The following is a 15,956-nucleotide window of genomic DNA, read 5'->3' as shown; positions in this document are numbered from 1 at the left end:
GTACAGCAGATCCCCAGACCTACTTCAACTTGGGTTAAGTGGAAGTTCATACCAGTTGAACATCATCTCCCCATCCCCTTCCCCCAGCCCCTAGCAACCAACAATCTACTCTCTGCTTCTATGAGCTTGACTATTCTTGATGCCTCCTCTCAGTGGAATCATGACCTTCTGCGACTGGCTTATTTCACTTTGCCTAATGCCCTCAAGGTTCATCCACGTTGTCACACATGGCAAGATTCCCTTCTTTTTTTTAAGCTGAATAATATTCTATCGTATGCAAATATTTATATTTTAGCTCCCTGTCTCATCTCTCCTACTAATTACAGCTATTTTTAAATACCAGTTTTTAAAACAAATTTGCACAATTTACATCAATGACAGTGGAATGACCTCAATGACTGCACATTGCTCTGTGGGAACGGACCTTACCAGTTGCTAATCCAGCATGACCAGATCATTTGTCATCTAAACCAGAACATTTCTGAACACAAAAAGGGGCTGCTAACGAATGGGATGTTAGGACAACGCATAAGCTGTCACTGTCCTGAGCAAACCAGGAGGTCTTGTCACCCTACTTATAGGGAACTCCAGATAACTTCCCAACTCCCACACGAAAGATCTCACCACATAAGCAGTTTTGGCAACCTATGCAGAGGAACAAAGGACAATTGGGCTTCAGTGATGAATCTTAAAGGACCCCAAAGAAAGTGGATGCCTTTACCATGTTGTTATTTTCTGCTAACATCCTCTGGCTAGTATTGCCAATAGAGCAGGGCAGAAACGTGAACAAACACAAGCACTCAGTACTGGTTTGGAAAGCGTTAGAGCTTTTGACAATCTAGGTGTTTACTGAAATTCGCCTAGCAATAACTTACAATGATTATCCTATACTCAGCTGACTAAAACTCTCTCTAAATGTTTTATGATGCACACACTCAACACAGAGGTAAAGAAGATCAAATGGGACCCTGTCTTGTTTGAGAGAGAGACCGAGTCAGAGGCAGAGAGACAGACAGAGATAGAGCAGAGATACAGAAAGGAGAAATACAAAGAGACACCTAGAAGAACAAAGACAGACGTGGAGCCAGAGAAACACAGAGACAGAGATGGAGACAGAGATAAGGAAGCAAGAAACACTGAAGAAAGTGAGAGATAAATCTAAAGGAGACAGAGGCAGGGAGAAACAGGAGGGAGACAAAGAGGTTGACAGAGCAGCACTCGTTTTATGAGAAACAGGTGTCTTCAAATGGCAGCTCTGAGTCAAATTTACTCTATTTACATTTGGATTCTATAGATTATTGCCAGCAAATTCAAGCACTTTCTGGCTCCCTCTTCTGGATTAACTGATAAAGAAGGTAACTTGTTTCTCAACCAGGCAAAACAAAGCAGGTGGGTTAGGAAGGTCAGTGTGAAACCTCCAAATTCATAGTTACAAAATTAAATGTAGATATTTTCCCCTGATTTTCAGTCACTAACCCTGCTGCTACCCTTCATACATAATGTCTTTCACTGCAAAGTAAAGGAGCCGTTACAGTGGAGGATTCCTGGATTGAATGTCAATATTATGACACAGTATGAGTGTGTTTCGTGTTTGGTAATTGCAATCATTGTTGCTTTTGTTATGGTTATCCATTTACAATGCTTGGTGTCAGTTGATTTATCTCTTGTAAAAATAAAATACAGTCTGTGTGTGTGAAAAAAAAAAAAAGTGAATGATTACAATGGCGGGCTGACTGCAGCATCTGATAACAATTGGTGCAGGTTGACAGCAATTTTCAGCAAGAATCATCACCAGAGTACAAACTATCTGGGGCCCTGCTTCTTCAGGAATAAATTTGAAAAGGCAAAATGAACTGTGTGTGTGTGTATGTGTGGTGTGTGTGTGTGTGTGTGTGTGTGTGTGTGTGTTTGTGTTTATGAGCCCCAAACCCATTTAAAAAATAGACTTGTGAGTGGTAAGTTCCCATTTGCGACCAGTGAAGAATGTGCTTCCTAGCCCAGCACCAAGTCACTGCTCATGAATCAGCTTGTCACCGATTCAAAGGAGATACAGGCAGGATCGCCGTGCCACTGCAACGCCCGGTGATTTTGTCATAGTTATTGATTCATGGAAGACACCATGTCTGTGGAAACGTTATTAGCCATTTTCCTCCACCAGACATCCACAGGCTTAGGATCCAGAAAGAAAAACATCGTCTATAATTCAAAAGCACAAGATGGAAGCTTGAACAGGGCTGTGAATTCTGGGGCAGGAGCCTTTATTCCTATGCAAAGCCACAGGAAATACTCGTTTTTGCTATCAGCTATCCTAGAAAAAGGAGGAAGATATAAGCGTAATTCTCATTATGGTGAAATTACCATTTCTATTACCATGATAGTTACTTATTAAATTCATAATTCATGGCCCATCACTCATCCCTGAAACCTGACATTTACACGTAATGGCATTTCTTTGTGTAACAGGAAAAGCAGTCTGTGAAGAATGACCACTTACATATACACCTTTGAGATGTGGAAGGGTCAGAAATACAGAGCAACCAGAGTGATGATGGGCTGATTGGTTCTCCGTAAAGTCAGGCTTTGTAAGATGAAACCTTTCCCATTGGTAAAAATGAATGCACTTTCATTCAGTTATATCATGATTTAAAGTGGCCTACTTACTTGCACACTTATTTTTTATTCTTTGGTTTGTATTCCTTTCTTTCATGATTTCTGAAGCACTAGGACCCTAGTAGACTGGAGTAACTTCTAGTTGCCGGGATAAGGGAGTTGACTTAATTTTGATTTGTAAGGTAATAAATTTGTTATAGATTATTGGATTCAGCAGTTTATATAGCCAATTAATTTAAGGTATTCATCTGTCCATTATAGGTGTCAATAAATACTAATTGAATAAATTAATAAATGAGTAAGATTAATCACTCAATAAATATATATATATAAGTGCCTAATATATGTAATACACTGTGGTAGTTGCTAATAATCAAAATAGGGTAAGAAACTTTCTCAGCTCATTAGGTATTTTTGCTAAAATATCACTCCAATGAAACCTCCCTGGCCACCACATTTCAAATTACAAGTCTTGGGCTTCCCTGGTGGCGCAGTGGTTGAGAGTCCGCCTGCCGATGTGGGGGGACACGGGTTCGTGCCCTGGTCCAGGAAGATCCCACATGCCGCGGAGCGGCTGGGCCCCTGAGCCATGGCTGATGAGCCTGCGCGTCTGGAGCCTGTGCTCCGCAACGGGAGAGGCCGCGGCAGTGAGAGGCCCACGTACCGCAGAAAAAAAAAAAAATTACAAGTCTTCCTCATCCCACCTCCCAACCTGTTCCCCAGTAGGCCTCAGCCCTGCTTTCAATCTGACAAACTTTATATTTTGCTATTTATTTTTGTTTATTACTTCTTCTTCCCTGACTCTAATGTAAGATCGATTAAAGCCAGAATTTTTGTCTGGTTTATTCACTGAAGTATTCCCATCACCTGGGATAGTACAAAGCACAGTGAAGGCATTCAATAAATGTTTTTTGAAAAAGTGAAATAAGGAACGAATAGAATTCGTCCCTCAGAGAATGCAGGTTTAATAAAAGAAACTAATAAATCAGTCATGTAATACAATAGGTGTTACCATCAGTGTAGATGGTTAGACCTCAGAGAACAGGGACGTTTTCTTATATGACCACTGTGTATACACAATTCTACAACAAACACTATTTACAATATATGCATTATAATAAGTGCTTTTTAAATAAAAGAATAAATAAATATTTATGTGATGCAATTAATCTATCAAAGAGTATTTGGTTTCTATGGGGGTAAATTGCCCTCCAGACTAAGGCATTTTGCTGCTGGAGCTACCTTCACCATCAATCTTCTTTCAGTGTTATTGGCTGGGGAATGCAGTCCATAGCATCCTTAGTAGAGTGCCTTCACACACAGCTTGTCCAGTTGGAGTGTGGGAAGGACATTGCTTCACATGCTGCGAGGATGTATACCCCCATGCAGATTCCAAATGCATCTGCCAGTTACAGACATGCAGCCAATCTGCACATTTTGAGACCGTGTCACAAGACATAGAGTCTGATTTCATGCTTTCATTAGATATTGACTGAACGCTCTTTATATTTTAGGAACTGTGGAAAGTAATGGGGATACAGTAGTGAATAAAAAAGATTGGGTTTCTGGTTTCATGATATGGCTGAGTGTAAGTCTACTGTCTTATATATTCTCCTTGCTTCTCTGTTCTTCTGTGCCTGACTTCTTTGGGGTGAACCAAATATTTTTGATATTACATTTTAATTCCTCAGTTGGAATTTTGACTGCCCTCCCTTTTATTATTTTCATTTGTTTTCCTAGCATCTAGCAATTGTAATCTGTCTTCTTCTCTTATTCAGACTACTTACAGTTAATATTGTCCCACTTTGTGTAAAATGTACAACAGTAAAATTTCATTTACTTTCCCCCATACTTTATGCTATTATTGTCAGAAATGTAGTATCTACAAATGAAATAAACCCCACAATATTTTTTGGTTGTTTTAAACAAAGGAAATAAGAGGAAAATGAGACAATATTTTATATTTATTCACGTATTTTCAATTTCCAGTGCTCTTTATTTCTACCTGTACATCTAACTTTTCATATCATGTAATTTCCTTTCAGCCTGAAGAAATTCCTTTATAATTGCTGATAATAGAGGTCTAGTAGCCATGATTTCTCTCAGCTTTAGTTTATCTGAAAATATCTTTATTTCATCTTTATTCTCAAAAAACTATTTTCACTGAATATAGAATTCTGGGTTGAAAGTCTTTTTATTCCCCCCAGAACTTATTCCATTGTTTTCTGTCATCTATTGTTTCTGATGGAAAACCATTCTTATATTATTTAACCTCTATAACACATCTTTTTAGTCTGTTTTTTTTTGAGAGTTTTCTAATTGTTTTCTAATTGTTTTCAATAACTTGACTATGACATGTCTATGTGATTCATCTTGTATTTATCTTGATTGAGGTTCAAGTTTCTTGGATATGTACATTGATGTTTATAAACAAATTTGGAATGTTTTGGCCATTTATTTTTCTAATTTTTCTCTTCTATCTCATTTGGTTCTCTAATTACATTCATGTTAGACTATTTGATATTGTCTCACAAATCACTAAGGATCTGTTTATTTTTTAATCTCTTTTCCTCTCTGTTACTCAGATTGGATGATTTGTCTCTTTCTATCTCCATTCAAGCTCTTAACTCTTTTCTCAGTCGTCCCCGATCTGCTGTTAAGCCCATCTCAAAAAGCTCTTCCATTGTAGATATCTTACTTTTCACATACAAAATTTCCATTTGGTTCCTTTTGTAATTTTATTTTCACTGCTAAAATGTTTACTTAGTATGACTAATTTTTTCTTTAAAGTCCAACATCTGTGTCATCCTAGGGTCTGTTTCTATTGACTGCTTTTTAAAAAATCTTGAGTATGGGTCACATTTTTGTACTCCTTCACATGTCTACTAATGCTTGGTAGCATGATGGACATTGTTATAGTACACTGTAAGGAGTTTAGATTGTGTTATCTTCTTTTAAAGTGTGTTGAGTATTCCTCTGGAAGGCTTTCCACAGTTGCTCGCACTTTTGGTGTTGCCAAGTTCAGTTCTGTTATATGTTAGGATAGGTCAATTTTGATTTTATACTTAGTTATAGGGTGTGGCTCTTACTCTGGGAAATGATACTTTCTCCAAAAGCATAGTCTTTCTGAGCTCTCCAGTGCATGCCAGAGGTGCTCAATGCACTGTGCAATTTCTTTCTTTCCTTCTTTCTCTCTTTTTTTTTCTCTTCTTTTTTATTTTAATTTTTTTGTGAGGAGCCTGGGCAAGAACTCCCACATCTTGCAGCACTGTACGATTTCTGATACCTCCATTCAGTTCTCAGTCCTAGAGCAGCTTCTGCTTGCTGAGTATTATGAAGTCTGTCCCTGAGCGTGCATCACCCAGCCCTTGGTCAGTGACTGTATTAGTCAGTGTTTTCCGGAGAAACAGAACCAAGAGGATGTATACAGATAAACAGAAAGACACTTATTTTGAAAGATTGGCTCATTCAATTACAAAGGCTGAGAAGTCCCACAGTCTACCATCTGCAAGCTAGAGGCCCAGGAAAGCTGATGGTATAATTCCAGTCGAAACTCAAAGGCCTGAGAACCAGGGGAGCCAATGTCTGAAGGCAGGAGAAAATAGACTTCTGAACTCAGGCAGAGAACAAATCCGCCTTCCTCTACTTTTTTGTTCTGTTCAAGCCCTCAACCTATTGGATGATGCCCACCAGTACTGATGAATGTGATCTTTTTTATTCAGTCTACCAATTAAATTGTTAATCTATTCTAGAAACATCCTCACAGACATACCCAGAGATAATGTTTTGCCAGCTATCTGGACAACCTTTAGCCCAGTTATGTTGACACATACAATTACCTATCACAATGGCCCACATTCATTTAATTTTCACACAGCTCCTCCCCTCTGACACACATAACAGTTCTCTCTTCTTCGGCACCTTGCCCTGCAAACTCCAGTCTCTGCCACCTCAGCACAGTGAGCATGCACTCCACCTCTCTGAACTCTTGAAAGAAAATGCACCCAGGCAGAGGGAGCTGGGCATTGTGGAGCTCACCTTTTGGGTTTTTCTCTCCAGTACCACTGTTCTACATTGCTTGTTGTTCAGTGCTTAAAAACAGTTGCCTCATATACAGGCATACCTCATTTTATTGCACTTCACAGATATTGCTTTTTTTTTTTTTTTACAAATTGAAGGTTTGTGGCAACACTGGGTTGTCAGATGATGGTACTGGGAAACAAAAAATGTGTGTGACTCATTTTATTGTGGCATTCACTTTATTGCAGTGGCCTGAAACAGAATCTGCAATGTCTCTGAGGTACGCATGTAACTTGCCAGTTATATGGTTGCTTATGGTGAGATAATACTTCCAATAATATTTATTTATTCTCTAAAGGCTGGAGGTAGAAATCTTCAATCTTACATTGCAGTAGGGAAGACATGTCAAATACATAATTGTATCATCAATTGTTTTTATTATATTTGTGATAAGGCTATAAAGGAGAAACACAGGAAACTATAGGAGCATAGAGTAAAGCTGTTCATAACCTAGTTTGGTCTGCCATGTAAAGTTTTCCTCAGAAAGTGATTATTGTATGACAGAGCAGAAGTTAACTAGGCCACAATGAAGTAAAACAAAATTTCAGAGAGAGATAATAGCATGTGGAAAGGACCTGAGGGGTACACTGAAGGACTGAAAAAAATTAATATCTAACATTCACTGAGTGTATGTTACGAACAGTCACTGTGCTAAATGCTTTATATATTATCTCATTAGATTCTAACAACATTATGAGGTAGATACTATTACTAATCCATTTTCTTGATGAGGAAACTGAGATTCAGAGAGATTAAATACTTATCCCAAATCATATAGCACTGGGATCTACCTAGGCTGTTTTATTACCATGCTGGAACACTCAGACACTGTAAGGGGAAAAGAGCAGAATGGTCTGATAGCAGAGAAGGAAAGATGGGGAGGGAGAGGAAGGGAGAGCTAAAGCTCTCTTTAGCTTTTTAGCTAAAGCTCTCATTGAGAAGAAAACACAATAAAAACCACCGTATACAATTTACATTTAAATATATTCCTAAGAGAAGGAAATGTGAGGTCATTGGTGAAAAACCAGGTTGAAGTTAAGGGGAAGAGGCATGAGGAAATGGTCAACTGTTACAGTATTACAAAGATCATCAAGAAGCATATCCATGAATGTGGTTTGTATTGCAATCTGCTGAAAAAGAGACAAATATCCTGGCCTGGCCTTCATGGAGATTATATTTTATTGATTCTGATAATAGATTATTGTTGAAAAGGGCCTCCTATAAATTATAACCATGCAAAGGCAGCAAGATAATTTTTTTTTTTCTTTATGTATGTGTTTCTCATTCCTACTCACTTCTCTCTTAGGGGAAGAGAAAATCACAAAAAACAAAAATGTCAAATCTCAGCTATTCATTTTCAAAAGAAAAAAATATATATATTCCTAAAAGGGATTTAAAAAATATGTTTTGACAACCAAGATCTTTAGTATAAAGGCTTCGTTTGTTTTATAAAGAAAAGACAGACACCCTGAGAAGTTTAATAATCTGCCCAAGGTCACTACTAAAATCTAAGACTTTTAACTACTGACTGAAAACAGCAACCTGTAAAATTTGTAGCCCCAAGTACAGTTCAGAAGATGCTCCAGGGAAGATCATCATTAATTACCAAATTGGAGATGGGGACGCGGAATGTAACGTTAATACTTAAGTACCTGGGAAGCAGAAAGGCCTGAGGGTCCAGGAAGCTGTCACAGAGAGTGAGCTTGGCAGATTTCAGAATTTAAGGGAAAAGGAGGAAATCAAGCAACCAGCAAATATTTCTTGAGCGTCTGCCGCATGCCAGTTTCAGGCACGTTTGTAGAGTTGGACTAGACAACAAGAAATCAAATCTGAAGCAAAGAAGCTGGGTAGGAGGTAACACTAGTCTCTCTCCTACTGCAGATGGCTGGTAGAACCTTCTCTCTCTAACTCCTTGTCAGGATAGGGTCTCAATCAGCAAGAGGGGACGATACCCAGAGCAATGGGGTATGATACAGGGGCAATAGAGAAGATAGAGCAGAGGAGGGAGGAGGGTCCTTCTTCTCTCGGGAAGGCTGCAAACACGACAGGGAAAGTTTATCAAGGCAAGTGTGTTTGAATGGAGTTTTGAAGGCTGCACGAGCAGGTAGAAGTTGATAAGTGATGAAGGACCCACCAGACTGCACATACAGTGGTACAGAGGTTTGAAAGAACATGAATGGAAGAAGCAGAATGTCCTGCTTGAGAAACTAAAGCAAAATCATCATGCTCCAGACACATTTACAAAGGAGAGGACACTTAGATGGACGTGTCTCCTTAGAAATATACAAAGAAGCCAACTAGACGCTGTTTTATGTAAATCAGACTTATTTCACAAGTTTAAAAGCTCCCTTAGATACTAATCTAGGAGATGAAATCAGGTCTTCTTTTGATATTGAAAGTGAATCTATTCACTCATTTGTCAGACATTTATTGATCTCTTCTCATGTGCCAGACTCTCAACCAGCACTTGGCATATCAAGTAAGCAAGATATTTCACACCATATGTGTCAAGGGGAGAGGAGGGACCTGTTGTGTGAGTTTCAACAAAGGCGAGAAGGGTAGTGTGGCCGGTGGCTGATGGTCTAAGACAGGGAGGGTGGTGGACAATGCTGTAAGAGTGAGACAGGGCCAGATCATGCAGGGATTGGTGTCCGTGCTAGAAAGTGTGGATTTTTTTCATGAAGGTTTTAGGGGGCTTTCAAGTATGTAAATGATCTGATGTGATTTTCGTAGCTGCTAGTTTGCCGTCAGCCCAACACAAGAGATCTATCAGGTTTTTTAGCCAGTGGACACCAATGGTAGGATGAAGAGCTCCAAAGGGAAATAGATCAGTAGCCTTGCAGTCAGGACTCTTTATAATTCCAAGATGGGAATTATAAAGTAGAAAAGCAACAAGAGATACATTTGCCAAGTTCATATTATAAAGATGGTCTAACCTTGATTTAAATTGGTCTTTTTGCTGTTGCTTTATACTTAGGGAAGCAATATATATAGCAACATGCAAATTCAGCCTTCTGGTCACTCAGAGTGGGCAAGTTGAGGCTGAGCTGAACAAGTGTGACTCCTGACACCAATAGTTTTTCAAGCGCTTGCTAGCTTGCCCACTGGGTCACTACTGATTTTTCTTGAGTCGTCTCCAGCTATCTGAAGTCACAGATACTGCTCCGTCTACTCCTGGGTTAACGTTTTGTGAACACACCTTGTTTCTTTTGGAATCACTCTGTTTGAATGAGCCCCATCCATTAATGTCCACATGTGAATATGTGAAGGATGTCCCATCTCTGGGCACGTCAGCTTATGCTAATGAAGCTGTGTAGGAAGGACATCTATTTTCTCACTTTCAGGGAAGGCAAAAGTACTAACAGATGATTGCGATGTGAATGATTTATGCAGAGCACCCACTCCTCTGGAATCAAAGATGGGGAGCAATGCATGCACAAAATTGTCACGTGGGCCCTTAATACTGGTTTCAATATTGAAATTTCAATCCAGTTAACTCTTTTAGTGATATTTGTTGTATTCCCAATTTAAGACCAAAAGAAGCCAGCAAATTTTATTTTTGCCACTCAGAAGATATATTTGCATGATTCTTTTTTCATGGGGTAATCGTGATCTAATACAACATAAAGAAAACCTAAAAAGTGAGAAAAGCAAAGGGAAAACAAGGATTTAATTTTTTCCTTCTGGGATCCCAACCCTCTGCCTGAGCGGATGGCTGCTCCCAGATCCTGCCTGCCCGGCGTCTGCTGACACACCCTGCAGCATGCCTGAGTTTCTCTCTGCAGACAGCATTAACAGAACCCATCCCGTATCTTCTAGGTTTCCTCTACACTCAGAACAGCACCAAGCGCAGCATTAAAGAGCGGCTCATGAAGCTCTTGCCCTGCTCAGCTGCCAAAACGTCGTCTCCTGCTGTTCAAAGCAAGTTTGTTTGTTTGTTTTTCTCCCCCAAACTTCGCTTGTTTTGTTTGTTTAGGTCTGCATGCATTGCAGTTCTCTGCTTCTAAAAAGAATCCATATATTATATTCCGCAAAAGTAACTCTATTAATATATCCGTGTTTACCTAAATACCCAGGGGAACCTCTGTGCAGTTGTGAGGCACTTCCCATTCGGCAGACTGACAGCACAGTGCTAGTGACAGGAGTCTGGGCTTCAAAACATTTGGAAATTTTTGGTTTTTTTGGTTTTTTTTGTTTTGTTTTGTTTTTTATTTTAGAGGGTAGGTATTATCATTTTAATTTTACAGATCAAAAATTTAATACCAGAGAGATGAAGCAAATAGCCCAAGATCACCTAATTTGTTCGATATGTAGCTAATATTTGATTCCTGGCAGCTGTGTTCTATTGTCTGCACACTTATCCACCATGTGATTTTTTTTTTTTTAACATCTTTATTGGAGTATGATCTGAGGTGTAGGGACGCGGCTCAGATAACTCTAGGGATTCCCATTGCCTAAATTGTTAGCAGAGCAGCTGTGCACTTTAAACTGCAATGCCTCATAAATTTCCTGATTCACATACACGTATTTGTTGTGTAATTTAGATACTGCCAAACATCAGAAATGTTACTAGGTTTGAAAAACTACTATAAAGTGGAAAACATTTACCAAATATGACTTTTCTTCTCTGCCCACTCTTTCCCTGTATCATCAGGGGTCTCTAGGAAAACAAAACCAATACATGCAGGTCTTTCTTAGCTTACATCCTGATAAACCCATCGTAAGTTGAAAATATTTTAAGTCAGAAATGCATTTAATACACCTGACGTACTGAACATTGTAGCTTAGACTAGCTTACCTCAAATGTGCTCAGAACACTTCCATTAGCCTACGGTTGGGCAAAATCATCTAACACAAAGCCTATTTTATAATAAAGTGTTGAATATCTCTTGTAATTTATTAAGTACAGTACTGAAAGTGAAAAGCAGAATGGCTGTCTGGGTGCACAATAGATGTAAGCATATCGGTTGTTTACCCTCGTGAGCAATGGCTAACCGGGAGCTATGGGTTGCTGCCGCTGCCCAGCATCATGAGAGAGGATCTACCAGGTTGCATATCACCAGCCCAGGGAAAAGACCAAAATTCGAAGTACAGCTTCTACTGAATGCGTTTCACTTTTGCACCATTTGTAAAGTTGAAAAATCGTAAGTCAAACCATCCAAAGTCCGGGACCATCTGTATACATATACATACACCTACACACGTGCATACACATACACAGGCAAACATATATATATATAAAGGGATTTATTTTAAGGAATTGGCTCACATGACTGTGGGAGCTGCCATGTCCAAAATTCATAGGCCTAACAGGCTGGAAACTCAGGCAAAATTTGATACTGCAGTCCTGAGTGAGAATTCTCTTTTCAAGAAAACCCACTTTTTGCTTAAAGCCTTTCAACTGATTGGATGAAGCCCACGCACATTATCCAGGGTAATCTCTTAAAGTCATCTGATTACAGATGGTAACCAGGTCTACAGAATATCTTCAGAGCAACAGTTAGATTAGTATTTGATTAAAGAACTGGGTACTATAGCCTAGCCAAATTGATACGTCAGACTAATCATCACCTCTTCATCCTCTTTTTCTCCAGTTTTGTGGCATTCTTAAGCAGTAGAATATAGAGGATATGTAAAGGGACACCCTCTATTTTGTAAAGATATCTTATGCAATTTATAGTGAACATTTACAAGTATCCTATTTTTACATTCTTTCATGCACAATTTTTTTCTAGCATCAAACGTGTTAAAATCAGATAGAAAAGGTAGCGTTCTTTGCCAGTGAGGTAACAAACATTAACAAGCTAGGTGAGCTATTCCAGGTGTAGGGCTACAACCCATATCTTCCCCTACTCTCTTTCTTTTCTGCTACATCATTTTGTAGGAACTGATGAACTCAATGAGTGATTAAAATATGTGAACGCTCTAAAATTCCACTAGTCTCGACAACACAGATAGAGAAAATATGGAACGTACCTCAGAGAACCCAGTATGTCCTGTCAAAAGTCCCAGAGTAGCATAGTAATTTATTTCAGTGGCACTGACCAAAGTTAATATATCATAATAATATTTTATTAATTCACTTATTCATTCAACGTATATTTATTATATACGTTATATAACAGTTCCTGTTCCTGTGCTGGGAGATAGGGAAGTAAGTACAACAGCCTTTAAAAAGCTTTGTCCTACTAGAACCTTCTGTGGGGAAAGAGGGCAGGACAAAATTATTTTTATCAGTAATAAATAATCCTAGGGACAAGAAAATACATAGTTAAGCTACATTGCTTTGATTTTTTTCCTTCATTGCACATACACACACACTATCTCACAAACAAAACATAACAGGCCATCAGCCTGGAAGGCCACAATTCAGAAAGATGCCAGAACCTTAATTCTACACGGTATTGAAGCTGTAGACATTTTTATTGCTACTGTTCGTCAGTGAATGTTGCTTATTAGAGCCATTGCTTTTCCCCTTTCAAGTTGAAATAAAAATTGCCCATTTATCAGATATTTACCAAAACCAGAGTCATCTGTACAAAGTAGACAAGTAACATGTAACTTTCAGATGGATCTCTCTGCTCACTTAGGGAAGAACAGAATCGTTGTGCCTTGCTAGCATTCTTCCTGAATCAGTACTGTGGAAAGCCACACCTCTAAATAAGTGTTCACAGAGGATGGCAATGCAATTTTCAACTAAGTGTGAGGAAAAAGTCAGGACATTTCTTGAAAGGAAAAGAAAATAACAGAAGATACTAAAAAATTAGGAGACTGACCTAAAAGCTAATATTTTTATAAAAATGGGATTTCACAAAACTGGCTGCTCTTGAACCCACACTAGATGTGGCCTAAGATTTGTGGACCCCCCCAAAGGTCCACAGATATAAAACTCCCTCCGCCACTAGCCACCACTTTCCCTCTTATCCACCTATCGCAAGAAAACCCCAGCACGTCGAAGTAGATTACTTGAAAAGGAGACCACATTAATTCCATTGCTATATTAGAAACGTTTTTTTTTTTTTTTTAAATTAGATCCCTAACCATGTTCCAGGCCCTAAGCAGTTGGGCACAGGACTGAAAAGCTGATGTGAAAACATGAAGCAGGAGGCAGGTGGTTGGAGACAGGACCCTAGGCCCCCAGGAGAAAAAGCATGGGGACCAAACATCTCCATGTGGGACCACAGAGAGCCCTCCAGTGAGGTTTGGCTTGACTGGGTGAGTTCCAGGCTTGAATCACCTGCACAGGGGCTGCAGAAATATTCTCCACGAGATCCTATGCAGCTTCAAAGCTAGAGAGCTGAAATTTAGTTTAATAAGAGGCCAATACTCATTCTAAATTCCATTTTCTTTTTTCAGGAAGGCAGAAATGACAGGGTTTTTCATTCCTCTTGGCAGGAATGTGAGATTTATCAATATTATACAAATAACAAAAGAAAAAAAAATCTTTTCTGTAGAGAAAAAGCAAACTTCTGCTGAGTTATAGAGCACTTGGATTCCCTAAACCAGAGAACCCAAAAGTTTGAAGGGAGCCTTCCCTCACATCTGGTTCCCCGAAAGACTTCCTCTCTCATTACTAGGGCGCAGGCCTGCTTCTTTAAGAAAATAACCATTTGGTGATTGCCAGCTTTACAGAGCAATCTTCCTCATGCTGAGCCCAAAGCAGCCTGCCTTTAACTTCCAACGATAGTGGTCCTTGTCCTGCCCTTGGGAGAATCGTCCGGTCTGCTTCTTTTTCCCAGGGCCAGGGTTGTCCTGCCCTTGGGAGAATCGTCCGGTCTGCTTCTTTTTCCCAGGGCCAGGGTTCTGCCTCCTTCTCCTCTGGAGTTGAGAGGGTGAATCATTTTTTTTATAAAAGTCACTCATGGCATGATTTCATTCTTTTTAATGGCTGAGTAATATTCCGTTGTATATATGTACCACATCTTCTTTATCCATTCATCTGTCGATGGACATTTAGGTTGCTTCCATATCTTATATACAAAATAGAAACAGACTCACAAACTTAGAGAATGAACTTTTGGTTACCGGGGGGAAGGGTGGAGGGAGGGTTATATTGGGAGTTTGGGACTGACATGTACACATGGCTGTATTTAAAATAGATAACCAACAAGCACCTACTGTATAGCCCAGGGAATTCCGCTCAATATTCTGTAATAACCTAAATGGGAAAAGAACCTGAAAAAGAATAGATACATGTATATGTATGACTGAATCACTTTGCTGTATGCCTGAAACTAACACAACAGTGTTAATCAAGTATACTCCAATATAAAATAAAAGGTAAAAAAATATATATTTTTTAATAAAGTCACTCATGTTCATGGCAGTAATTTGGAAAGTACAACACACAGCACATAACACACTCACACCACACAACACACAATCCTACTATGCTCCTGTACTTTGAAGTAACTACAGATAATAAGTAACATCTTTTTTTCATCCGTGTGTGCATTAATGATCCCATCCATACCAAATATTTATCCTTTTCTTACATTGCATACCTTCATAAGTATTAACCTTGTTATTAAAATGTAAATATTTTAATGGCAAACATAATATTCCATTGTATAGTTACAATATGTTGTATTTGACCGCATTCCCTGGCTTTTGAATATTTAGATTTTTTCCCTTTTTCTCTTTTTCCCCCATAATATAAATAGCACTGAGATAAATATCTCTGTGTATATAATTATGTATGTCTTTTAGATTATTTTCTCCCAGATTTGAAATTATTGGATGAAAGAATTAATTTAAGTGAATGCAGCTTCCCTATGTATATTAGAAAATTGTTTTTTGAGTTGGTATTTCAAATATTTAAACACATCACACATTATTACTTCTTGAGTGTTTTTAATATCCTCAATATTTGGAATCTGTATGTATGTTTTAGCCATTTATTAAATGCAGACTTGAAATATTAGCTCTGCTTCTTGTGCCTCAAATGAAAGCATTAAAAGAAGTAGCATATGACAAAGATTTTCTGCATGAAAAACAATAGACATTATTACATTTTTCTGAAAATCAAATGTATTGCTCACTTTTAACAAAAGGTAAAAATCATAAACCCTGATCTTCTTACGTTAGAGCACATATCTTGACTTTGATGTTTGAGGAGACTGTCAGACAAATACAAAAGTCCAACTGCCTTGGAAGGATATTGGGGAACAACAAACAAGGCTTTAGGAAGGAGGTGACAGGTGCATGCAATGGCCTGCCGTGGGGCAGCCTGGCTAGTCGTTGATCAGAAGTGATAGATGTGATCT

General features: G+C 38.7%; 1 protein-coding gene across 7 annotated transcripts in view; it reads left to right on the top strand.

Annotated features, from left to right (window-relative positions):
• KCNIP4 (potassium voltage-gated channel interacting protein 4) overlaps positions 1–15,956 on the top strand; it is a 1,198,945-nt gene that overhangs the window by 1,054,896 nt on the left and 128,093 nt on the right. The window contains exon 2 of one of the 7 annotated variants that reach the window (XM_060299199.1): positions 10,510–10,611. The exons of the other annotated variants lie outside the window; for them this stretch is intronic. Within the exon in view, the coding sequence (XP_060155182.1) occupies positions 10,510–10,611 (102 nt within the window). The remainder of the gene's footprint in view (positions 1–10,509; positions 10,612–15,956) is intronic. 7 annotated transcript variants of the gene reach the window in all.

The sequence above is a fragment of the Globicephala melas genome, chromosome 5, assembly GCF_963455315.2.
Source record: "Globicephala melas chromosome 5, mGloMel1.2, whole genome shotgun sequence".
In the NCBI taxonomy this organism is placed as follows: domain Eukaryota; kingdom Metazoa; phylum Chordata; class Mammalia; order Artiodactyla; family Delphinidae; genus Globicephala; species Globicephala melas.
Note: the sequence above shows the minus strand (reverse complement) of the source record. Positions and strands in the feature narration are given on the sequence as shown.